The following is a 24,777-nucleotide window of genomic DNA, read 5'->3' as shown; positions in this document are numbered from 1 at the left end:
TTGTTTTTTCCTTCTCCTCTCTTCTGTTTTTTCTTTCTGCTGATGCATGCGGTAGCGCAGGTAAGTATTTGCATCCTACATGTATATAGACCCGGTCCAATATGTCATGTATCCACCAAATTCTCATTGTCCTGGGATACGAACGAACAAGTGGAAGGAGAGGGGGGATTTACGCGATAACTCTCATGCAGGGTCAGCTTCAATGCTACGGTTGCTGCCCGTCGATATGAATCCAGGGCCAATCGCCACTTACTCTTCAGGCAGACTGGTTCCAGTAACCAGAAGGACAGGCCAAGTCATTGGGCACGTGGAATGCAGGCTCCGGGCGTGGGACAGTTTGCATGCGGGACCTTGCTTTCAATTTTTCTCCATCTGGTGATGGTGACGCCAAGCGCACAGCATACGAGCCCAGCCTGCATCTCGCCAGAGTTTTCATTGATCCATTGATCCCTCTCATGCATGAGCGTTCAGGTCGCATCTCGTATCGGCGAAAGCGGCCACCATGAGCCCATCCCGGAAGAAGCAAAAGACCAATGAGCTACGCCATAGTGCCAACGACGTGCCGTCAATCCCACCATCGGAGGGTCCCTACCGATCTCTTATCCACGCGGAATCATCTGCTAGCGTCTTCCATCGTGCCAATCAGCCTCAAATAGAGGGCAAATTATTACCAGTATGCCTGTGTTAGGTAGTCAGCCTATGACTTATCAAGCGTTCTGTAGCGAAAACCCCGCCGACGAGTGCTATCGAGTGCCAAATCCCTGTCGACAACAACGCATTATCGTCGGAGCTGCATGCAGGCAGTGTATTTGTTTATATCTATGATACAATGCATACTCCTACATATATAGATACAGTATAGGTACCTGCTACTTGCCGGGATTACGCCTCGCTCGCTTAAGCACTGCTGCATTGAGGAGGTTTGCTCGTATGATTCAGGTCGGTTCTATATTGGGCTCAATATTGTCCACTTTGGGACAGACCCGTGAAGATTCGGATGCATGTAAAAGAAGGTCACCAGCCCAGCGGCCTCATTGGTGATACTACTAGTAACAGCAAACAATGTCGATACGTAAGTGCATAAACTAGCTACGTCCAGGCTGTAATGAGCAGGGGAAAACAAAATAGTATTGGCTACTATGAATTCTGCATTAATCAGGAGTAGGCATTCATTCTTACGCTCGCTAATGCAGGGTGATGATTTCTTCACAGCCGCTTCTCAAGCCTCTTGCGTCTTAACACTGTCGCCACCACAGGGTCTCTTCAGGAGTAGCAGCAGACTTATAACCGAAAAAAGGAATGAAGTGGCTTTATTGAAGAGCCATAAAAGGGATGACTGTGGCGTATCTACCGAGATTACAAGGGGCCAAGTTGAAGAGCCATCTTATACTTAGCCCGAATACACTAAACGTTGGCGATTTTGCATGAATCGGAGCCCTGATCCTCGCGTATACACACGCCCTTGCCAGTCCAGCACCTCGTCACAATTAGAGAAGCTACATACATACATACTATCGATTAATTTAAGACGCGGGGGAGGCATCAAGTGATCCTATCAGCCCAACTTACATGCATAATTCTGACGTGGTGCTACTCAACAACCAGTTTCTTTTCTTTCCTCAAAGAGCTTGGGGTGCAGAGGCATGTGCTTCCAATATTTTGTATAAAAAATTACCTACTTGGCCTCAGCTCCAAGCCACATTTAATCTAAAATCCTCATCAGGTGACGGTGATGGTGGTAGGACGAGAGTTATATCACACCGCCTAGAGGGAATATATTCAGCCTCAGTTTTGCCCCCCTCCCCCTTCCTGTGTCCCCATGGGGATTGAAGCCCCCTCCTGAGAACTGGGCATCTCTGGAGTAGCTCTTTCGGTGAGTGGCTGGCTGACGAGGCTTGGACTATGCATGATTGTGGCACTAGTAGTGTCTAGTAAAATAACGTTGGATAATGCTAGATAATGGGTGGTTAATGTGATGTTAAACAGCTGGGGTTTACACCTGTCACTTTTCTCAAGCGCATTTATCTTCAACTAGTTGATACTTTCCTGCCGACTTTGTATATATTTTCGTCCTTAGCTATCTAAGCTATTAAAGTATTAATATATTTAGTAGTAATAAGTTTAGGATTAATTAGGATACTAGCAAACTCTTAATCAGAACTTGGCTGTATTTTACACCTTATAGCTTTACCAAACTACCTCTTAAAAGCAATAAAAATAATTCTTTCTTATAAAGCTTTATAAAAGTTAGATCTTATAATTATTTGCGTATATGCGAAGACAAACCAGGTGGCCCTGCCTTTAGTTTCTGCCTTTTACTAACCTGATGTCGGTTCTTCTTTTTCTTTTCTCTCGTTTCAATCCTCTTACACGAACAAGATATACCATGTGACGCCCGTACGTGGAGGGAACTCTAAGCAGTATTCTCCAATAGAGAAAAACAAGGGAGAAAGAGAACTCAAGAGGGTGGCTAGTAGTCCTTCTTAACTGCTCTCATGGCTCTCATATGCCTTCATTTTGCAGAGCCTCCAGTACACAAAAAAAAAAAAAAAAACTGATGCCATAGAAAATGACGTCGGCGATTCTCCGAATGCTTGAGAAATAGTACGTAGACGCCGAGGAAGCTGACTTCAAATCAGCTATCAATATCTACAATTCAAGTAGATACTGATAGAGCTGAACATCTAATAAGCAATGCCCAGAAGCCAACGATGCTGCCTCTATCCAGCTGTCTATGTCTACAGCCCGAACAGACCCAAATCATCTACATACTTATAGCAGAGTCTGCTATAACATACTTCATGCGTCCACCACATTTGATCAATGCATCTCATGGTATCGAGGAGTAGGCAGTATTACATCTCATTACCACTGGCTGCGCAATAAAAAGTCCCTATTGCTCGGCCTTTAAGTCTAGATATGGCAGATATCTAGTCCCGTAAAGTCGCATAAGAACTCCTTATCAAGGCCTACAGGCACGCGCCTCCTGGATTTGAGTCAAAATCACCACAGCCATGGATGCAAGCTGTCTGCCCTTGCAGTATTAGGAAGGCTGACTCCATTGCGCTGCTGCGATGACTCTTCCTAATTTTACTTGAACGCGCCTGGATTGGCCAATTCTGTCTTCTCCGCATTCTCAAGTTACGAAATTGAACATGAGTGACTCATATTGCTAGTTCCAGGGCAAAATGGAGGCCTTTGTCAGCAGTTTTTTTTGCGTGAGGCTTTGCCGCTTTGCCACACACAGCCGCGCACCCCACTATAATTCGATGCTTTTCAAAGATTCCATCCATCGAAATATCAAGCCGACGACTGCAACAGTTTTGCCACATCATTACAACTCGCGCCTCTAATTTTTCTTGTTTGCTTTTCGTCTTTCATTTCTGTCGGAGTTGCTTATACCCGTTTCTTGTGCGATAGCGCGAGATTGCCCGGCTTGGATCCTCAAACTCACATACACCTGCTCACTCAGCCTCGTCAACGTTTCATGCACCAAAGCGATCAGATCATAGATCACGTCCACAGAGGCTCTCTCCGGAGCTCGCCCGCAACCATGCCTGAAGGCGAGGCCTCACAAACTCAAAACACATCCCAGAATGCCTCCAGAGGAGCTCCTCGAGCTCGCAGAGGCAGAGGTCGTGGCGGCAGAGGACGAGGCGGACATCACCACGGTGACCAGGCTCAACCAGCTCAAGGGCAGGCTGCACCGCAGCAGCCCAGCTCAGAAAACTTCTCTACTCCTACATCAAACCAGTCCCAACAAGAACCTGCAGCTTCTGGAAATTCAGCAAGATCATCTCGCGGAGGAAGAGGCCGAAGAGGGCCGCGGCAGAGCGAGCGAGGTGGCGCAAGACACAGTGCCCCTCGAGCTCCTCTGCCAGGCCCATCACGGCGATTTGGCGGCCATCTCACAGTGGAAGCCGATGATGCAGATGCAGATGCTCCCTCATTAAGTGCAGAGGCTCCTGAGTTTGTACCGGGCCAGCCGGTGTTACCAAGGGCGTAAGTAGCTTACTTTTGGTTTATCATTTAATTTCTGGTGGCCTCCAGCTGCTGACAACCTTTTAGGAAGCCAAGAAAAGTTGAAACATCTAAACAGCCCGAGGTTAGGCTTCCCAAGTCTACGGCTGCAGACCTCGGAACCAGAATCCACGAGGATATCAGCAATGGCAACTATGAATGTGCAGTATGCACAGACGAAGTCCTGCGGAAATCTCACTTGTGGTCTTGCAACGTGTGTTGGACCGTAGTCCATCTCAAATGTGCCAAAAAATGGTATCAAAATCAAATGAAGCAAGCTGCTGAGAGGCCACCAACAGAGCCTCAGACGGAGAAATCATGGAGGTGTCCCGGCTGTAACTCCAAATTATCTGATGAGCCAGGCTCCTACCACTGCTGGTGTGGAAAGGACATCAATCCAAGGCCCTCTAGTACCTCACTTCCTCCACATTCTTGCGGGCAGACATGCTCAAAACCCAGAGGAACTTGTCCTCACCCTTGTGGTCTCCAATGCCACGCTGGCCCTTGTCCGCCGTGTACCCTTGTGGGACCTACACAGTCTTGCTTTTGTGGAAAGAATACTTCCCAGAAATTGTGCAGAGAGACCGACTACGAAAATGGCTGGAGCTGCCAAGAGATTTGCGGCGACCTTTTGCCCTGCGGAGAGCACTTTTGTCCAAACCCTTGTCATCCTGGACTCTGTGGAGATTGTGACCTGAAGGTGGACGCAAAGTGTTACTGCGGACGGGTTGAGAAGAAGGTACCTTGTTTTGAAAGGCAAGAGATTCAGTCCTCTTATGATGTTAAGGATGGCTCATGGTTCGACGGCTCTTTCAGCTGCCAGACACCTTGCGACAGGAAGTTTGACTGCGGCACTCATAGCTGCTCTGAAACTTGCCATCCCCAAGACGAGCAACCAACTCATTGCCCTTACTCGCCCGATGTTGTTACGCATTGTCCATGTGGCAAAACATCACTCGATGAACTCTTACAAGATCCAAGGCAAACCTGCGAGGACCCCGTACCTCACTGTGAGAGAGTTTGCGACAAGCTTCTTCCTTGTGGCCACACTTGCAAAGCTAAATGTCATACCGGCGATTGCGGATTCTGTATGGAAGGGATTGAGATTTCGTGTCGATGTGGGAGAACCTCATCTGCATCCGTTTGCCACCAGGGAGACATCCAACCACCATGGTGCATGAGAACATGCCAAGCTATTCTGAGCTGCGGCCGCCACAAGTGTGGTGAGCGCTGCTGCCCAGGGGAGAAGAAGGCTGCAGAGAGGCAGGCAGCATCCAAGAAGAAAAACCGACAGCCTGGTGATTCTATCGTTGAGGCTGAGCATATCTGCATACGGACATGTGGGCGACCGCTGAAATGCGGTAGCCACGACTGCCAGCAGATATGCCACAGAGGGCCATGCGCAAGCTGCCCTGAAGCCATATTTCATGAGATCAGCTGCAACTGTGGCCGGACAGTGCTCCAGCCGCCGCAGCCATGCGGGACTCACGCCCCGGAGTGCCGGTTTAACTGCCCAAGACGACCGGCTTGTGGGCACCCGCCTGTTGAACACAACTGTCATATGGACGATATCTCTTGTCCCAAGTGCCCATTCTTGGTGGATAAGTGGTGTGCTTGCGGCAAGGAAAAGCTGAAAAGCCAACCTTGTCACCTTCAGGCAGCTCACTGTGGACGGCCTTGCGGAAAGACTTTGAAGTGCGGGTATGTACTATTTTCTGCTCTTGCTTTCCTCATTGAATTAATCGATGAATACTAATGTAATGTGTCCAGGCTACACAAGTGCCGAAAGCTATGCCACAGGCCAGGAGAGTGTGAAGATAGTGCAAGTTCTAGTCAGACTTGTGGCCAAGTGTGTGGCAAGACGAAGCTATTCTGCGATCATGCTTGCCAGAATGCTTGCCATGGTCAAACCAGTAAGTCCAAGTTCAAAACGTCAGTAGTCATTGTAGGAAAAAAAAAAAGTTCTAACAGTATCCTGCAGCTTGCAACGAATCATCTGCTTGTACGGCCAAGACCGTCATCACTTGTCCCTGCGGCCACCGTCACCAAGAAGTTAAGTGCCTTGCTAGCAGCTCTAATCCCACGCCATCTCGACCTGAGCTCAAATGTGACGATGAATGTCTCCGCCTAGAGCGAAACAAGCGTCTTGCCGCGGCGCTTAACATTGATCCCACGTCTCATACAAACGACCACGTCCCGTACTCGGATACCACTCTCCGGCTCTTCAAGGAGAACTTGGCCTGGGCAGAGACCCAGGAGCGCGAATTCCGCGTATTCTCCAAGAGCCCCAGCGAGGCACGGTTAAGATACAAACCGATGCCTAATCACCAACGACAGTTCCTACATGTCTTGGCGGAAGACTACGGGCTAGAGAGCAAAAGCGAGGACATCGAGCCCTATCGTTACGTTGTCGTCTGGAAGGGCTCCAAGTTCGTCTCGGCCCCAACCAAAACCCTCGCGCAGTGCGTCAAGATCCGAGAGACTCAGGCAGCAGAAGCTGCCGCCGCAGCAGCCGCCAACTCTCGAGCTCCTACTCCACCGCCCGCCATCATAACCGAGCCGTTCAACGCTTTCCTCCTCACGTCTCCTCGATTCGGACTCACCCTCGACGACGTTGAATCCGCTCTCAAAGCCGACCTAGCAAGCCAGTCGTCAGCCTTCAACTTCACCACAACCTTTCTGCCTTCAGACGAGATCCTCATCCGCGCCTCAGCGCACTACTCCTCCTTCCTGACGCCCACCGCCGTCGAGCAGGCCCTTCAGACCATGAAGCCCCGCCTCGACAGCACCATCAAGCGCCTCGACGTCGCGGGCAACATCCTGCTCTGCCACGTCGACGCCAACGAGCAAATCTCTCGCAGGGAAGATATCAGCAGGAATGACGCCTCCGGGTGGAGCGCCGTCGCCGGCCGCGCCGCTGCCAAGAGGGACGACGAGAAGACGGAGATGCCTGCTGCCTCTGCGAGTGGCAGCTCTGGAAAACGACTGCTGCTCGGGCTGAAGAAGAAGAAGGTGGAGATGAAGAGGGAGAAGTCTTGGACGGAGCAGCTTGGTGGAGATGTTGAATGCTGAAGCTGATTAGCTTTGAATTTTACTTCTTATTATTGTTATATTTCGTCTTAAACAGGATATATGTTCATAAAAGGGATGCTGGAATTACGCATCACCTGTCGTTATGGCAATGTTGACGCGGCATTAGTATTGGAAGCTGATCAGGAGACAATAGTCTATCATGTAGGTACCACAGCGATTGGAAATCATGTTAAACAAAGCTTCCAAACATGGTCATCGGAAAACTAAAAGAAAGAAAAAATCACTAGAAAAAAAATTTGAATAGAATTAAAAAAAATCATACAAAATTATTTATTAGCCTTCTCTCATACTCCGTACATCACCATCTATAAAAAGAACACCATCCAATGACAATGCGTCACCACCTCCCTCCGTTGCTTGAGCCTCTCTCTTTCTATAATCTTTTTGTACGTTGCCGTATCATACCAGAATATGCTTTATATGCTAGGCACCTACCCTTGTTAATGCAAACATTTAAAAAAAAAAAAAAAATGAACGACAAAGAGAAAAAAGAAAAAGCAGATATTCAGAAATAGAAAATGATAGGGAGCCAAGATAAAACCGCCCAATAGAACAAATCGCTTGCTGCACGCATTCATCTGAACAAGCATGTAAAGGGCGTGCCATTATAGAGACGCCCGTCACCAGTGGAGCAAATAAAAAGCACACGCACAGAAAAAACCACCAAGGAAAAAAAATTGTGTGCTGAGCAGCCGGATAGAAAAAAAAAATTCGTTGCACATCGAATTATGTCCCTCTACTTCTTCTCATCGGAAGAAGGCGTTCAAAAAACATATAAAATAAAAATGCAGGGTATATGTATATCACGCGACGCATCTCCCCTCCACCCACACACGCTCTCCAATATTATCGTCACATGGACCATGGGAACCACCTTCAATCCCACGCTTGGCCCGTCTTTCCTGAGGCCGCCCTCCCTTCTATCTAGTTAGCACTTCTCTATTCAATGAAATTTACGGCCCATCGACGGGGTCAGCATGCAAAGGTGTAATCAAACGTTCAAGGGCCCTTGTACAGAGCTCCCCTTGATGCAATATAAATCGCCACGCTCCACAGGGATATGCCTGCTCTGTATCAGGCCAGCCCAGCGAGGAACAGTCTTATAACTGGCTTTTGGCTTCCGTGACGGGTGCATCATTTATGGAGTCGGCTATAAAATCTGAGATGGCTTCGAAGTAGCCCTCCTCTAGCACGCTCGAGTTGTGATCGCCACCCGGGAAGGTCTTCCACGTCTTGCTGAAAGAGGTGGAGACGTTGAAAAGCTGGGTCATATGACTAGGTCTGCAGTTGTATTCCTCTTTGGTTAGCTTTGATATCAGGTATATCAGAGAGAGAAAAGGGTAAAAACTGAGTGTTGGTGTGGGATCGATCAGGGTTTGATAAAAGACTTTTTTAATCAGGGCCACGAATGGCTCAGATTTTGTGGGTGATGCAATTTGTTCATCATTTGGATCCCGGGGAAAAGGTATGTGTAAAGGATTTAGCTTCAGTAAAACTTACGGAACAATCTCATCTTGTAAACCGCTAAGGAACAAGATGGGCACCTTGGTGATGGACGGCAAGGTTGCCTCGCTGGGCCAGACCTGGTGGCACAGCAGCGTGAAGTATTTGGCAGGTGGAAGAACGGAAGGAATCAGCTTGCGCATGGAGAGAAAAGTATTCTCCAAGATGAGACCCGCAATGTCGCCCCGTTCTTGGTTCTTGGCCACTAGCTTGATGCTGACGGCTCCACCGAGACTCTGGCCGTAAATAATGAACCTGTGATGCCTCGTTTCCGCTCGCTCGCGCAGGTAGTTGAGTCCGGTCTGGGCATCGATCCCCAGGCCCGACTCGTCTGGTTCGCCGGTGGATGCGCCGTAGCCTCGATACTCCAGCATAAAGACGTTGCAGCCAATCATGTTGATGAGGACGCGGGCGATGGGCAGGCGGTGACCGATATTGCCTGCATTGCCGTGGAACATCATGATTGTGATGTCCGAATTCTTGCCGCCACGGGGGCCGCGAATGTAGTAGGCCGACAGCTTCTCGCCATCGTCGGTGGGGATGACCAGCTCTTCAAAGTCTTTGATTCCGAACTGTGTAGGACGCGGGATGTCGGTTCGTGAGTTTGTCGGCATATGAGAGGGATAGATGAGCGCCCTGCAGTCAGTCGCGGTTAGCTTAGCTCGAGCTCGGGTCAGGGTTTGGGTTTGGGACGAAATGATAACGACGTGATAGGGCCCAGAGTGGGCTGGGGGGATTGCAGACTGCGTCTTGGGGGCTGGAAATTGGGACTCGTAAGCTGGAAGGCTACGCACTTTTGTTTGAAGTAGAGGAGGGACGTGAGGATAGCCGCAATGCCCTGTGAGTCGAGGTTCGCGGTCAGTGTCTGCCAATGCAAAGTCGAGGCGCTCCTGCTGCACCGCCGCGGGCTTGGCTTACTGTTGAGGCCAGAGCTGGCAGACGCATGTAGCCTGCAGCCGAGGTCAGGAAAGAGGCGGTCTGGCCAAAGTAGCCGTTCATCATGTTGTTGCCGTGGTGGTGATTGTGGTTGTGATTATTCTTGGTTGCGCCGGGAGGGGGTGTGTTTGACTTTGAGGTCATCTTTCCATTCTTGGGAGAAGGTGTAGTCGAGCGGCGGATTGAATATCGCATGTGGTCCCATACCCAAGCCACAGCAATTCAGCCTGATGACACGACAACATGTAGTCGGGGCAAAAAAGAGGGGCCGCTGGTCTGAGCAACAAGCAAGGCGAATTATACTGGATATTCGAAATCAAAAAAGGGAGAGGCGTTGATATTCGTGATTAATTTTTCTTTTCCTTTTTGCGATGCGCCGTGGGTTCAGCGCCTGGGTCCGTAATTCTTCCCTTGATCCTTGCTCTGATTGATCCGTTTGCGCGAAAGTTTGTGTCAGGGGTCTCGGCAGAAAGAGGGAAAAAAACCAAGAGTCGTCAAAAGATTGGAAAATGCAACACAGCAAAATAAGATGAAAATTATAAAATTAAACGACAGGTCAGCTTAGTCGACGTGGAGCTGCTGGCGGCCGCTGGATGCAAATGCAGATGCAATTGAATTGAATTGGACGCCACGGATGCCAGCTGTGCAGATGCAGATGCAGATGCAGATTGGGTGTGCCGCTGCCTGGAGCAAGTTGTCGAATCGTGCGTCGTCCTAAGGCTGCATCGTGTTTCTCAGCGTCCCGTTGGTGGAAGAGAAAAAGTCGGTGGACGCAAGACGAGAAGCGAATTTGAAGCAACGAGCGAATTTGAAGAAGAAGAAGAAGAAGAAGAAGAGAAAAAGGAGCGTGAGGGTGGTGAGAACCCGAGGATTGGTCCGAGGCTTGGAGAGAATAAGAGAGAGAGGCGATGAAGAGGAAGAGAGGAAAGAGGAAGACGACTAGGATAAGAAGAGAAAAGAACGAGAAAAATTCGACGCCAGATCCAATCTAATCCAGGGAGAGCGAGAGCACCTCGGCGGGTATAACGTGCTCCGTAATAATCTTGCTTGCAATCTGATAGTCGTGAATGAATTGGGTTAAATGGAAATGAGCCTGGCCGAAAATTGGAGTGGAAACGCTCAATCTCCGCGCAGGCGCGAGCTGGTGGCCGGGCTGCCCTGCAGTTAGTTGATGCGCCGAGCGACTTGCCGTCATTCATTTCATTTACAGCCTGGCGTTGTTTAAGGGCCGTTAATATTAATAGTAGCCACCAGCCTTGTGGGCAGAATTATTATTATGATGATTATTATTAGCCATTGTCTATTGCGATGCCTTGCCGATCAGAGAAAGGAGTGATGGAGAGAAGCCGAGGAAGAAGACTCTTGGAAGCTGAGGCAGAAAGACGTGAGGATCTCGCGGCCCGAAGAGCTAGAGAGCGCTAGATCTGGGGGACCCGGGGCTCTGGACTCACTAAAGCTTCTAGCTGCTGAGAGCTGGAGCTCAGCTACGAGAAGCAGGTTTAGTCGCAGCACTATCACCGTTATACTGGGGCTCGCTGCCATTGTCGCGTGTCTGCCTGGTGCTGGCAACAATCTCTTCATCGTCTTCCAATCAATCGCTGAATCAATTGTGATAGGTAGCACACAGAATGACAGCTGTCTGCCGCACTGCATGCTGCATAGCCCTGCCGGAGGTAGACATGGACATGGATCCAGTCGCTACGGATATAGAGACGGATATGGACCGCCAGCTTTGGATACATGTGTCCATAGACATGGCCATGATAATGCCTAGATATGGATACTAACACGCCCTGCTGCAGCCTGGCCTCAACAAAGAGCTTTTTCAGATCAAACGCATCAGCCATACCGGGTGCTGTGCTGTGCTGTGCTGTGCTGCAATGCAGACGCCTGCATCATGCACTTGGCGACCGGCTGCAGCCTCAGCGTAGCCTCACCTCAGACAAACAGCTGATTGCTTACGACGACCGGCGATGTGATGTGAACTGGATGGATTCATGGCCAGCAAACATGCTTCTGTGCACCGGGTGCAGCAGGCGGTGTCAGCTTTCTGCTTGACCGTCTCCCGCTCGAACCCAGCCATGACTCGGATGAAGCAATCAGAAGTTATCTTGGGACGCTGTGTTCTGCACGGCATATGATATGGACTCGACATGTACTGCCCGTGAGACGTGTAGCACTGCAGGGTTGCTGCGCGAGGCGGTTTACACGACAACGCCACATACAAAGCGTCGATTTCGCAATCTTGATTCAGCACAGACGCACAGCATCCATCTACATTCATATATTCTGCCAATCAAGTGCTAGCGATCCATCCTGTGCCGTAGCCAATGGCTTATCTGATACTGCTCCCTTCTGTAGATGGTGCTGGTATTGTGTGATGTTGCAAGTTTCAAGATGCCATCATTGATCACATTCCAGAAGATTTTGTTAAGCAAATGATTGAAAGCAATTACGAGTGCTAGCGGTAGTATGGCAGTAGCAGGAACATCAGCCGAGGTGTGCTAACTACCTAGCTGCAGCTGCATCTCCCGGCATCCCCTCCATGATGCCAGGATTCTTTTCTTCTCAACCGGCTTACTTACGCCTTTGGACCTGCATAGCCGGAGGCAGCGGACAAAGGATTCCTTCCGTATTGAGGAGGTGTCAACCAAGAAGAAAAATTTACAAATAGACAGTGTGAAATAAAAGGTGACGAGACTCAAAATAGACAAACATTATGAATGGGCGATGAGCATTACTCGTATATTGCAAAGATAGAGAGGTGAGATATCAGAAATATCAGTAAGACATCTTATCTTGTGTTTTTACCGCTCTTATGCGATATTACTCGACGTTGACATGTCGCAGACCATTTTCATTTTCATCTTCTCGCAGTCTTGCACGGGCCATTGACCTCATTCATCATCTTACATGGCCAAGCTAGGCCGAGGGACTCAGATTTGGTCCAATCCGCGCTGCTCTTCGCCGGGGTCTGAGCCTTGAAACATTGTGACAGCAGATCTGGGGCGGACGCCATTCCTGGCATGGCAGTTCCAAATGGCAAATGTCTCTCGCATCCAGCGGCAGTTTGGTAAAAGAGATCACAAAATACGAGGCCTACTACTCTTTGGTATGTAGATACGGCGACCCGGGTCCGATAATCACAGGAACCAAATGTATAATTGCGTTGTGTGTCTCAAGCACACACTTGTACGTAAGATACATGTAGTTGGTGATGGTGTTAGTGCAGCGCCACCACCGCGAGATGCTCGTAAACTGGCGATCTCATGGTTGTGAGTAGACACCATCCGGCCCTTGGTCCTGAGACACGCATGATGCAGCCATGCATTGCATGCCTCATCCCCTCTCCGACGACCAGAAACAAGGCATGCGGTGCAGTGCCTTTGGGCCAATGCCGCTGCTAGCACCATGCCCGGAGCATCTTCATCCACCCATCCACCATCCAACTGGCCATCTGCGCATCTAGTCGCCACACGTGCCGCACATCTCATTTTAAATCCTACATATGACCTTTTTTTGTCAATGCGAAATGGAGGTGGGCGGTCGGTAGTGGCGCGAGGAGCGCGTGAGGCGAGATGGCGAGAGAGAGCCCGGCTTGGATGGATGGATGAATGGGCGCCATCGCGTGCTGCTGTTTCAGACCAATATAGAGATGGGATATTACGACTTGAGACATTCATTGATAAGCCCAAACATCAAACCAAGCTGCCAACGTGACGGTACTAGGAGAAATGCTAGCAATGCTAGCAAAGGCTGCGTACCTGTATTAGTACGAGTTGGCACTGCCCGGAATTGCGGCCATTGCTGGTGCTAGCAGTATCACCAACCAGACGCAACACACGCCTCGTTTTCTTGTCCCCTCCCGGAACACCACCCGCAGTCCCGCCCTCTCTGCTTAGCACACGAAAGGATAAGGGAAGAATATGCACGCACTACTTTAGCAGCAAACCGGGCTGCATATTCCCTGGGCGCACGTAGCGCTGATCCGTGCTGGGCCGGCAAATGGGGTCGACGCAGAGCTTCCCACAGCCTTGAAAGCCCATTGCTGTTCCCCCCCTTCACGGCGCAATGCAAGATGGGCGACGCGCATCACATCCTCGTCCTGGATTGGGTCGTCCCTGCGTCGACGCAACAGTAGCAGGCGATGGATAGAAGACATGGCCTTGTCTTGACTTGATCTCCTGGCGCTGACACGGAGCCGGTTGGGCGTCTCAAGTGGCCAGCCGGATGGGGGTCCGTTAGCTCTTTGGTTTGGTTTGGGTTGATGCTTCAGATTTTGCTTTTTGCGCTGATGTTGGCGCTCGCAGCATAGGATGGACCAGTCAGCGGCTGCAGCGACGCCGCCAATAAAGGGGGAAGGCATAAGGTTTGCGCTCAAAACCCAGAATCAAGGGGAATATACGGGCCATGGAGAAGCAGAGAGCGGTGACGACGGTGTGTTTTCTCTAAACAGCAGCTCGCAGAGCGTGTAAGTGCATGTCTTGATGCAATGCGCTTGACAACTGATCCGGCCCCCCATGACTCTGGCGCTGCTAGCTCAGCATAATATTGAAGTTGGGTGTTACAGCTGTATGTAGCGGCGGCACACACATACAAAGCGACCGCCTTTTTTCTTTGAGTTTTGCTTTTTCCCTTGTCGAGTCTTGCCACGCTGTAACAATCGTCGTCATCGCCGTCGTTTCGGGCAGCTACAGAAGCGCAACCTCTGGTGTTGTTCGACTTTCGGTGATGAGTTCAACCACCACGTCGACAACCGGCGCACAGAGTCATCGCCGCCTTGGCCATTCCCTGCCAACCGTTTGCTGCTTGGGCGGCCAGCAGAGCCCCAAAAGTCGCCTTCGCCGTCGGGTTGAGCAGCTACGACAACGCCAGGGCGTGCCTCTGCGCTGCTTAGCTCATGTGACCGCCGTGCAAATGAAGCTGCCGCAGCCAATCGTCGCGCTGCCTCACCCGAGTTTCGAGTGGCAGCGCCGTGGTTGCCAGGGCGTGTGCGTAGCAGCGAGATCTCGACTGGGGCATTTCTGCTTTTGCAGCTCGTCGTTCACCGCAGCAAGGCAGGATTTTTGGCCTTTTTTTTGTGCTTTTCAATGGCTTTGCAATTTTTTCCTACATCCCACTTGGGACCCAAGGCGCCAATAGACGAGCCCTAAGGCACGGCCTGATGCCCAACAGGGATCGGGGTGACCAGCCAGGACGAAGCAATGGAACACCCAAGGAAGAGAGAGGAACAATGTTGCATGTGCAAGGTTTCTCGCCGACGTCGTCGTGCAGCGGCGCAGGCAGGGAGGAAGAAAAAAAAACAGTAGCTGCAGCAGCTAGCCGCTTGCCTTGCCAGAGGATAAAATCAGACCGCAGACGCTGAATCCAAAGCTGGAGCGTCGCATCCGCCGTGCCATCCCGTGTCTCTCCAACAGACTAAATAAAGCCCAGCAGCCGACTGACTACCCGTTTGCAGCCAAGTGCTCTTTTATCCTTTGATTCTTTGCTTTTCCGTTGCTGCTTCATCTTGCAACTCTCTTCGCTATCGAGCTGAAGGTTTGACGCTTCCCCGGCGCAATCAACCACCATCAGCCGCCGTCAGGCCCTGGCCGAGTCCCCCTCCACCCCTCTAAATCGCCCCTCCATTCCCCATTCCCCATTGCCCGCCCGCCATTCCCTCCTCCCGTTCGTCGAGGGGCCTATCAGGTAAACTAATTTTTTTTCTCCTTCGTCTGCCAATTTTTTTCTCTCCTCGTTTCTTCGCACGCCCTCGGATTCTGAGACGCATTCCTCCAACAAGGCGCTCCCTTGCGTCCCCGCGTGCCTTTACGAGACGCCACGAAACACTGCGAAGCCGCAGTGGGCTGCATTCTTTTCTTTATTCGCTTCGTGCGCTGCGCTTTTGCTCTGCCGGGAAGAAGAAAAAAGAAAGAAAATTCTTACCTACCTACCTACCTGCCTACCCTCCACCACGACCCGCGCCAACAAAGGCCTGACAGCAGCAGCAGCAACAAAAGAAAAAAAAATCCAGCTGCAAACGCCCGTCTGCCTGCTTTGACGCTGCCGCAGCCGCTGCACCTCAGCGTCTCCATCCTCCGTCGTCGAATCGCAACCCCCGTCAAAAAGCAAAACAAAATAAGAGGCCGCGGCCACTCACAATCCAGGAACCGGCCAACTTTATCGCTCCGTCCAATCAGTTCGCGCCGCCAACATGGTTTCCTTCTCGTGCGAGGTACGCACTAGCGAACTTACATGCTTGTTTATGCCCTCCCGCTTTGTCTAGTCCCTTGTTGCTCTGTCATTCCCTCTTGTGGCGTTGCGCTGGCCCCCCTGGTCGCGTCTGCGAGCTCGACACAGCATGCGATGGCCCTGATAGCCTGACATCACCTTTGCTTTGCGCACGCCACCCTCCCCGTCCCGCTCGTGAGATGCCACCACCACACGCTGCGCCGTACGAGCATATCGCAGCAAGGCGCCGCAGCGCTATTTCGAGCTGCATCCCTCATGCCCCGTTCCGCTGATCCCTTCTGGTCCACTCGGCTGTCTCTGCCAAACTCCCCTCCCCCTCACCCCTACCCTACCCGCAACCGCGCTTCCTATATCCATCCACAGCTCGCATCACCTCGTCTGCATTGCACTAGTCTCTTTCTCAACTCCCGAATCCTCAACCTCGACCTCTTCTCTGACCTCTGTTTACATCTAGGCGTGTGGTGACGTCCTGACCAAGAAGAAACTTGATCCTCATCGCAGTCGTTGTCACGGCGCAACCTTTACCTGTATTGATTGCATGGTATACTTTCCCGGCACCCAGTATCGTTCGCACACAGTAAGTCCTCCAGCTGCTTTCGATGAAGCTGCCGCATCCTTGTCTGGCCATGCTCTTCCTGTTGGGCGAGCTAACATTCCGCCAGTCTTGCATGAGCGAAGAGCAAAAGTACCAAGGCGCATTATACAAACCAAAGCAGAACAAGCAGCAGCAGCAGCAAAACAAGCAGCACCATCAGCAGCAGCAGAAAAAACAACAGTCCAACATGAACTCACACCGTTTGGACATGGCCAACACACTGGCCCTGCAGCCCTTCGTGGAAGACGTCGGTGAAGACAAAGAGTACGAGTCGTGGCACGAGTACGAAGTCCATGACAACCAATCTCCTCCCCCACGCGCCCCAAGCCCTCCCACTGCAAACTCCTCTGACGACGAGCACGTCAACGTTTTCGACTTCCTGGACAACTCACAAACCCCAACCGCCTCCAACGTGAGCCGTCGTCGCGAGCGAAAAGCCCCCGATACGTCCGACGCTACTTCTCTTGTCCGCTACGAATCAAAGACCGGTGAGCTCCTGGAGCCTACCATGGACCAAGATGAAGAGCCTCTTGTACAATATGGAACAGGCCCTGTGCCCGCCTCTTTCGCCACTCCTCAGACCAAGACTGAGCGACGAAAATCAAAAGAGGGCGATCTGAAGAAGGACAAGAAGCGGAAGCGCTTGCACGTTGACGTCGCTGGCGACCAGATCATGGCAGACGCTCCTCCCGTTCTCCACTCTGGCCTCACTGGCGGCCTCAAGAACATGATGCGACCTGAATTCCCACCTTCACCTGATTACTCTGGAGACAACATTGCCGAGTCGCCAACAAGCCCGCTCAAGAAGACGAAGCACACCCGACACCACAAGAGCCACCACTCCCACACGGTCAACAACAGCATCTTTGGCATGATCTCTGGCTCTCCACCAAAGACCAAGTCGAGCAAGCACAAGTCTTCTTCTAAGAAGCATTCTCATCGCAAGCACGACAAGAAGGAGCCCAAGCTCATCGAGTACCGACCAAGCTCCAAGGAGGGCAAGCGGGACAGCCTTGACGGACAGATGATTGTCTTCAAGCCTCGCGCCGATGTCTTCCTCAGCTTCGTCAACAAGGGGCCCGAGAGCGAGCGCGGCTGCAGCATGAACAAGGCATTGAAGCGATTCCACCGGGAACGCCAGGCTGTTGGTGCCAGCACTCCCAAGGTCAAGGACGAGAAGGAGCTGTGGCGATCACTGAGGCTTCGACGCAATGACCGGGGCGAGATTGTTCTCTTTTCTATTTAAGCATTCGCCAAACAAGAAATCAAACGGAAAAAGAGACAAAAAAGAAAGAAAAAATTTCAAAAACGTCATCAATGACAACAACATCATGAGTCAGTTCTACTCTATAGAGTGGAATCTACTTCATGTTACATGGATACAGGAGTTTTGCCGAATTATCTTGTTTTCTCCGACAGCGTTTTAACATGCTTGGTCGGAATGGAACTGTATCATTATGTCTTTCTATCTGTCATACTATTCTTAAGGGTTGTGGATAGACGGGCAAACTTTTGGCCTTCCCCCTTGTACCAACATTATCATCATTTCTCATTATCGACATCATTCCCGCTATCTCCTAGCCGAGCTGGCGCCACTATGCAAGCATAATGGCTTGGCGACTAGCTGTGCTATGGAGCGGGAGCTTGTCATCTACTTAATCTTGTGGCATATTTAACTTTTTCTTTTTTCTTTTTCTTGGGATGGAAAATATGGGCATCTGGGAGCGGTAATGACGGGGGCTGAATGATACCATGAAAGAGGAGGCGCTGAAAGGAAAGCTACATCTTCTTCTTCTTCTTCTTCTTTTTCACCACCTTTTTTCTCTTTGTCTTTTTGCTTTTCTCCTTCATGTACGATGGCATATGCGGTGGATGATTTGGCTAAGAAGCCTAGCAAGGCATGGTTCTATTTTGTCATAGCTTTTTGATGATTTATTTCCCTTTGTCTGAATCTATCTCTTTTCCCACAAACACACGTATTACTACTACTATGTACAGAGTATTACAATTCTAGCATCCAAACATCATCTGGTTTGTTTGCTCAATCAAGAAGTAAAATTTTGAAAAAAAAAAAAAGAAAATGATGGCTCGCTCACATGACGCGTAACGGGAGAATATGCTGCACCATGGCCTCTCTTCTACATAGAGGGCATTCAGGCTTTTCTCTGACCCAATCACCAATGCACTCCCAGCAAAACACATGGCCGCATTGCGTAGCCGAGGGGTCCTTCATCTCCTCAAGACATAATGTGCATTTTCGTTGCTGGTTCCCCTTTATGTATCCCATGTGCTTTTCGTTTTCGAGGTTGAATCTCGGGACGCCGCTGCTCGCAGGGGTGTTTGTGACTCTGGCGATATCCAGCTTGCTCGCCTGGGGCGCATTGGTACTCGCACCGCTGATGAGAAGTTCATTGTTGCTCGCGGAGTAGGTGTTGTTGTGGCTTAGTGAGACCTCGACCTCGCCAGAGTGGAATCCAGCTCTCTCGCGCTGCACCGCGGCGGAGGAAAACGTGTCGCGCACGTGGAGGAAGGCCTGCACGCCCATCTGGATGGCAAGCAGGACGCCCAGGAGCTCGTAGCCGCCGCGGTCGGGGCTGTCGGGCACGGTGCGCGTGAAGACGTATCGCAGGGAAAGGAGGCGCTTGGTGAGCTCGTAGTACGTGCCGTTGAAGTAGAAGAGCGCGAGGACGACGGCCTGGAAGGGCGCGGCGGAGGTGATTGACGAGAGGTGCGTGGAGAGGTACTCGCATATGCGCGCCTGGCGGGACTTCGCTTTCCCCTGCTGTCGCAGCGTGGATAAGCGGCGATCGAGGAGGCGTCGTAGGCGGGCGCGAAGGCCCGGGAGGATGCGGCCGGCGAGGTAGGGTAGGAGGACGGTGCCGGCGATGTAGGCGGCGCGGGTGCGCAGGCCGGGCAAGGCAGCGCTGTCTTCGACCTGGACGAGGTCGCAGTATTCCTCGCCGAGGGTGCGGTTGCCCGGGAGGGTGGTGAGAGCGAAGTAGAGGAGGGCGGCGGAGGTGCGTAGTTCTGGGGCGAGGGAGTGGGCGGAGCGGGCGCCGAAGAGGCGGCGGTAGAGGTCCGTGAGGGAGTTTGCAAGGTGGCCGGTGAAGTAGGCGTCTTTTTGATGGGAGCGGACGATGTCGGGGGCTGTGGCGAAGGGGTAGGGCGTTGTGGAGGATGATGGTTGTGATGGTTGTGGTGGTGTTGTTGTAGCCATGGCTGTGTTGGATCTGGGCTGCTGCTGCGAGTTTGATGTCTCTGTTGTTTCTGATGGAGGGTGCCAACTATGGTATTGGTATATCAGAGGGGATGTGTTCGTCAGAGTAGCAGCATATCGCAGTTTCAAAGGGCTGATGATGATAGAAGGCTGGGATTGGTAATGCAATGTTGTTTTGGAGATGAAGTTGAAAGTTGGAAAAGAGTTGTCTTGGGTCTAGTTAGCTTTCGGCTGTGCGGTAGCGCTACAGCTGGACCTCGGGACGGGGTTTTTGGTAGGGGCTGGACCCATGTGCTGTTGCGATCGGTTAGCCTAGGAAATATGCGCCGAAGGAGGTGTGCTGGTGACATGCAACGGCAGGATTGATATCAATTACAAGGTAAGTAGAGAAACGCTCCTTTCAAACGCTGCCAAAGACAAACAAATCAAAATCAATTATATCGGTGTCTTGTCTTTGGTATCTGGGGACACTTTTCTTTGGGTAGAATAGTAAATGTTACTATGGACAGCAATATACCACAATTGCTACAGGTTAGAGCATTTGACATTACTGATGTCGACAGATGGCAATTGCAGATTGTAATTGGATAGGCACACCCTCGATAATAAATCCTCACACGAGATCAGCGTTTCAAAATCATCACACAACGAATTCAAGTCTCATATCGACATTCAAATAAGGTTATGGCGGCCATCAACGTGTAAGCTGCCTAAATCTTTAGCACCAAAAATGGGGTACGACAGCACTGGAAATTAGATTCACACCATCAAGCGCTGGGAACACAGACTGCCGGTTGCGGCAGGGACCTTTTTCCGCACCTACCCACCGATTAGGGACAGCTTGGTCCTTTGCAGCCTCCAACATCATCGCCTTGTTCGCATTGAATCGACAGTCAATCGACCAGCAACACTCAACGTGCGCAGGAAGAGCACCGTCATCTATTCTCCCACCTTTCAGGACCCATCACAGAGGTGTCCCCTCTATGTCCATTCCTTTCATGGTCCTTTGCAGGTGCAATTGGGTTGACAATTCGTTTTCACCATGGACGGCGATCCTGCCGTTGAGCCTCAGCTTGACGGCTTCAGTCTGACGTTTCCTCTGCCATATCGCGTCGGCTTTATAGTCACTCTAGGTTGGTTGCTGGTGTCCCCATCAATTGAATCTGCTTCCACGTAATGCGCCCATGTGCTGACAATCTGTGCCTCTAACTGGCAGCTGTATGGGGATGGGCCCTCAACCTCCACTGGCTGCATGCCTTTCGAATTGACGTTCCCTCCTTGATCCGATATCCCGGACGAAATTCGCCGCAACATATATCACACCATCTATCGACGTACCGACTTGCAATAGTTCTGTCGGCTCTCTTCTCGCTATCCATCACGGTATTCTGGCTCTGCACTTGGCGCGTGCCGTCCAGGGTCATTGCTTATGACTGGATGCCAATGACATATCTGGTGGCCATAATCGCACTCTTCTTCGTCCCTCTGCGAAACCTACCGACCGGCGGACGAAAACGCTTTCTGGCGACGCTGCGGCGGGTGAGCATTGGCGGTATTGCAGAGGCTAAGGATGGCAAGTTTGGAGACATTCTGCTGGCGGATGTCTTGACGTCGTATGCCAAAGTGTTTGGCGATGTGTTTGTGACGCTGTGCATGTTTTTCAGCGCGGGAGGCTCGTCGACGGACCATCCCAACAGGAGCTGTGGGGGTACACTCATTATTCCCATGCTCATGGCTGTGCCCAGCGTCATCCGTTTCAGGCAGTGCGTCATTGAGTACCTGAGAGTTCGACGGGCCCCGTACAAGGAATCTACGGGCTGGGGTGGGCAGCACTTGGCCAACGCTCTAAAGTATTCTACCGCATTCCCCGTCCTCATCACCAGTGCCATGCAGAGGGGGGTTGGGCCGGATATTGACACGGCTTCCTTGCACCGAGCCTGGCTGGTGGCAGTCTTGGTCAACTCGCTCTACTCCTTCTACTGGGATGTTGCCAAAGATTGGGATCTGACACTCTTTTCATCCAAAGAGCGGGTATCAAACCACCATCCATGGGGGCTACGAGATCGGCTTGTCTTCCGCTCAGCTGGACTATACTATACTGTCATAGGCCTTGATCTGATGCTACGCTGCTCGTGGTCGATGAAGTTGAGTCCACATCTGGATAAATTCAGCGATTATGAGAGCGGCATCTTCTTGATTGAGCTGCTGGAGGTGTTTCGGCGATGGATGTGGATTTTCTTCCGTGTCGAGACGGAGTGGATTAGAAATTCCTCCACCGGGCTCGGCGTTGACGATATCTTGCTGGGCGACTACCAGGGGAAGGACGACGATGACGACTAGAAGGCGCAATAATATCAACTCTATGGAGTCTCTTCAGCTGGATGAAGCCTATTTTGGGCGACATCTTACTCTGTCCACGGCAACTGGCGCGCTGGGATGGAAACATTTTCTTATAATCACTTTCTATTTATATAGACATACCTTACATACCTTACATATAATACCTAGTTCTTGTACGTTATCATCACTAGTTTGTACATGGGGTCCAAAAGGGATTGGGGGCGGAAGGACTGCTCCAAAGCTGCAGCAGGCAAGGCTGGCTAATGAGCAGCTGGCCACGCCACCACGAGGGATTAGAACGGACGATATGGCCCGGGTGATTGGGGAAATAAGAAAAGGTCGGCTAAGCGTTCATGGATCTGTCCATCAATCTTTTTTTCTCCGACCAGGCTGTTGGCCATCGCCCACTTCAACGGCTAGCTTGGAGCGGCCCTACCGCTAATAGCAATATATCGACATGACCAAGCACGGCAATAGACGGCCCACGCGGAGACGAATATCGATTTCCGACACGAGCAAACGAAATGAATCGAGTCCGCAGACGCGCCTTAATACTATGGCGCTCAATGTCCGTCAATTGCCAGCATGAAGAAGTGTAATTAGCTGCGAAAATTATGGGTTTGAAATAGGCTTGAGCCTGCGGAGCTCGTTTTCTGCACGACTCCGCTTGCAAGGGATATATTCATGGCTCGAGGATGATCCCATTTCCAAATCAACAAGCATATGCCTGTACTCCGTATGTCCGTGACTGCGCACCTGCATTCGTGTCTCAAGTGTGCTTCGCATCATGAGACGGACACTTCGGAAGGCAGGACGGCTGTTTGAGAAGTTGCAAGGATCCTCTCTCTTCTCTCTCCACTCGCTTTTCTTTGGCCCCCCTCTTTCTGTCTACGCCAGCAAGAAGAACGGCCCCCTTCAGAAGGAAGCACATCTTGGGAGTGAGCAGAACTGCAACATCCCCAAAAGAGCAGGACAAGATGCTCAGGCGACGTTGCAGTGTCCTCGTTGCAGAGGGGCGCAAAGGCCAATGCCCTGCACCGACGCCGTTTAAGCCCTAGGCGTCAGCGTGGCAGGTTTCCCGCCGAGCTCCATTCCGGTACCTTGGGTTGAGCTAGTCCACTGACAGACGCTGGCAGTGCTACCAAATGATGCAAGGAGGCATGGCAGAGACGAGAGCTTGCATGGGATAATGCATGTATAGTGGCGGCATGCTATGTGCCCGTCGCAGCGGTGCGGGCCAAGGGTACCATGTGCCGGACAGGGGACCCCGAGCGACGTTGAAAGCGAGATTGCGTTCCAGGCCCAAGGAGCTCCAGCACTCGTATGCTGGGTTGAGTTCGGGGATTACCACCACGCTGCATAAACGGGGGGAAATGTGGCGGGATACCCAGCACTTGGGACGGGATACAGAGCAGTCGACCGAGGCACTCCATCTTTGGTGGAAAAAACGAGCTCCAGAGACCTGCAGACTGAAGAAACGAGGCTAGAGCAGGGTGGCGGCGATTGAGTGCCGGAAGGATGTAAGACTGGAATGCTGGATCACCTCTCATGACGCAACGAATCTGCGTTTCGTGTGGGTGGCAGATGGACAGAAGGCTGAGAGAACCAAAGAAGGAACAGAAGGAGGAGGCAAGACGATGTCACATGGGACGACGCTAGGAAAACGAAACGAAACCACGCCGGCGCCGGCGCCGCGCATGGGCATGGCTAGGCAGCCTTATCCGGACCGCAGCCCCCCAAGGGTTGTTGCAACTTGGCAAAGGATCAAGGCTCCTGTCCGGCGGGCCACGGGCCGCCTGGGCTTGGGCTGTCAAGTGTCATTAGATTAGCCTGGCGGTTTCTTGCCCGTTTTCTATTCCTACTGCTGCCGTCCTGTTTAGCCTTTTTGTCGTTGACAAGGCCGGCGTGGCTATGGTGCAAACGAGGCCCCTCGTTTTGTCCCCGAGCTTTGCTCATGATTTTTTGGGTGCTTGGCTGCGGAGTATACGCTCTTTCATGGTTTCCGCATATGATTCGTCTTGCCAAGCTGCTATGATCCAAATAGAGGAGTGGGCAAGCTGCTGCTCCTCCACCCGGCAGTGATGATCGGCCATGCCGGCTGAGACTGCTTATACTATTCATGTACCTATCATCTTACTCGTACTGCTGGCTTGACTATCCACACCCTCCTATCCACGCGCTACGAGTTTTATTCTACAACTTTTTACGGGGGTGTGGTATATATTGCTGCACCGTATTCCTACTGCTGCGTTGTATGCCAAGCAGTATATGCACGCTGTATACGCAGTGTGTAGATCAATGTACGTGCTTGCTATAATATCTGCAAACGGCATGCCTCCTTGGTACGATCTTGTATACACCATCACGACGGATTACTGCATCTGACGTTCCTACTCGCAACCACACGATCTCACGCACGGCCGCTGGATAATTAGTGATTCTTCAGAGCATTAGCTTGCGCCTGTGCGTCTCCTCTTTGTCGCTCTCTGTTAGCTTGAGATCGAAGGGGTTAATAATCCTTGTGGGGGTGGCTCCAAGCACGGGCTCCGTGGTGTGGTTTTTCTGCTCCATCGCTGTCACTGTCAATTTCATACCCCAGAGCCCGGAATACCCAGTTCCACGTGGGTTCTTTTGGATAGCCTGGCCCTGCTGCCTCGCATTGCTTGCGTCGGGGTCCGCCTGTCTTATTATACCAGGTGCGCCCGCTGTTCTGGTTCTCGGATCTCTTCTTTCATTAACACTCTTCAACAGGCCAATTTCTGGTTCGAGCTGGAGAGACCGTTCTCAACCTCACTCAACTACTAGCTCTTGGCTCCTTAAGGTGTTACTCACAACCGAGAAG

At 51.4% G+C, this 24,777-nt stretch overlaps 6 protein-coding genes across 6 annotated transcripts; 3 read left to right on the top strand and 3 right to left on the bottom strand.

Annotated features, from left to right (window-relative positions):
- Positions 1 to 5,900: 5,900 nt before the first annotated feature.
- On the top strand, positions 5,901 to 7,092 carry TGAM01_v203887 (hypothetical protein; the record flags this gene model as incomplete). Its single annotated transcript, XM_018803803.2, has 2 exons — positions 5,901 to 5,933; positions 5,992 to 7,092. The coding sequence occupies 2 exons, from the start codon at positions 5,901 to 5,903 to the stop codon at positions 7,090 to 7,092; spliced, it is 1,134 nt and encodes a 377-aa protein (XP_018662854.2).
- Positions 7,093 to 8,213: 1,121 nt separating this feature from the next.
- Positions 8,214 to 9,747, bottom strand: TGAM01_v203886 (hypothetical protein; the record flags this gene model as incomplete). Its single annotated transcript, XM_024549304.1, has 4 exons — positions 8,214 to 8,394; positions 8,614 to 9,252; positions 9,411 to 9,481; positions 9,535 to 9,747. The coding sequence occupies 4 exons, from the start codon at positions 9,745 to 9,747 to the stop codon at positions 8,214 to 8,216; spliced, it is 1,104 nt and encodes a 367-aa protein (XP_024406009.1).
- Positions 9,748 to 13,492: 3,745 nt separating this feature from the next.
- Positions 13,493 to 13,918, bottom strand: TGAM01_v203885 (hypothetical protein; the record flags this gene model as incomplete). Its single annotated transcript, XM_024549303.1, has 1 exon — positions 13,493 to 13,918. One exon carries the CDS (start codon positions 13,916 to 13,918, stop codon positions 13,493 to 13,495), a length of 426 nt encoding a protein of 141 aa, XP_024406008.1.
- Positions 13,919 to 16,409: 2,491 nt separating this feature from the next.
- On the top strand, positions 16,410 to 17,624 carry TGAM01_v203884 (LYAR-type C2HC zinc finger; the record flags this gene model as incomplete). Its single annotated transcript, XM_018803805.1, has 1 exon — positions 16,410 to 17,624. The coding sequence occupies one exon, from the start codon at positions 16,410 to 16,412 to the stop codon at positions 17,622 to 17,624; it is 1,215 nt and encodes a 404-aa protein (XP_018662856.1).
- An 846-nt stretch (positions 17,625 to 18,470) lies between these two features.
- On the bottom strand, positions 18,471 to 19,595 carry TGAM01_v203883 (hypothetical protein; the record flags this gene model as incomplete). The annotated part of the gene is made up of 1 exon (XM_018803806.1): positions 18,471 to 19,595. The coding sequence occupies one exon, from the start codon at positions 19,593 to 19,595 to the stop codon at positions 18,471 to 18,473; it is 1,125 nt and encodes a 374-aa protein (XP_018662857.1).
- Positions 19,596 to 20,637: 1,042 nt separating this feature from the next.
- Positions 20,638 to 21,935, top strand: TGAM01_v203882 (hypothetical protein; the record flags this gene model as incomplete). Its single annotated transcript, XM_018803807.1, has 2 exons — positions 20,638 to 20,728; positions 20,812 to 21,935. The coding sequence occupies 2 exons, from the start codon at positions 20,638 to 20,640 to the stop codon at positions 21,933 to 21,935; spliced, it is 1,215 nt and encodes a 404-aa protein (XP_018662858.1).
- Positions 21,936 to 24,777: the final 2,842 nt, after the last annotated feature.

The sequence above is a fragment of the Trichoderma gamsii genome, assembly GCF_001481775.2.
Source record: "Trichoderma gamsii strain T6085 chromosome Unknown Scaffold_10.2, whole genome shotgun sequence".
NCBI classification, from domain to species: Eukaryota; Fungi; Ascomycota; class Sordariomycetes; order Hypocreales; family Hypocreaceae; genus Trichoderma; species Trichoderma gamsii.
This window is presented reverse-complemented; position numbering and strand designations above follow the sequence as displayed.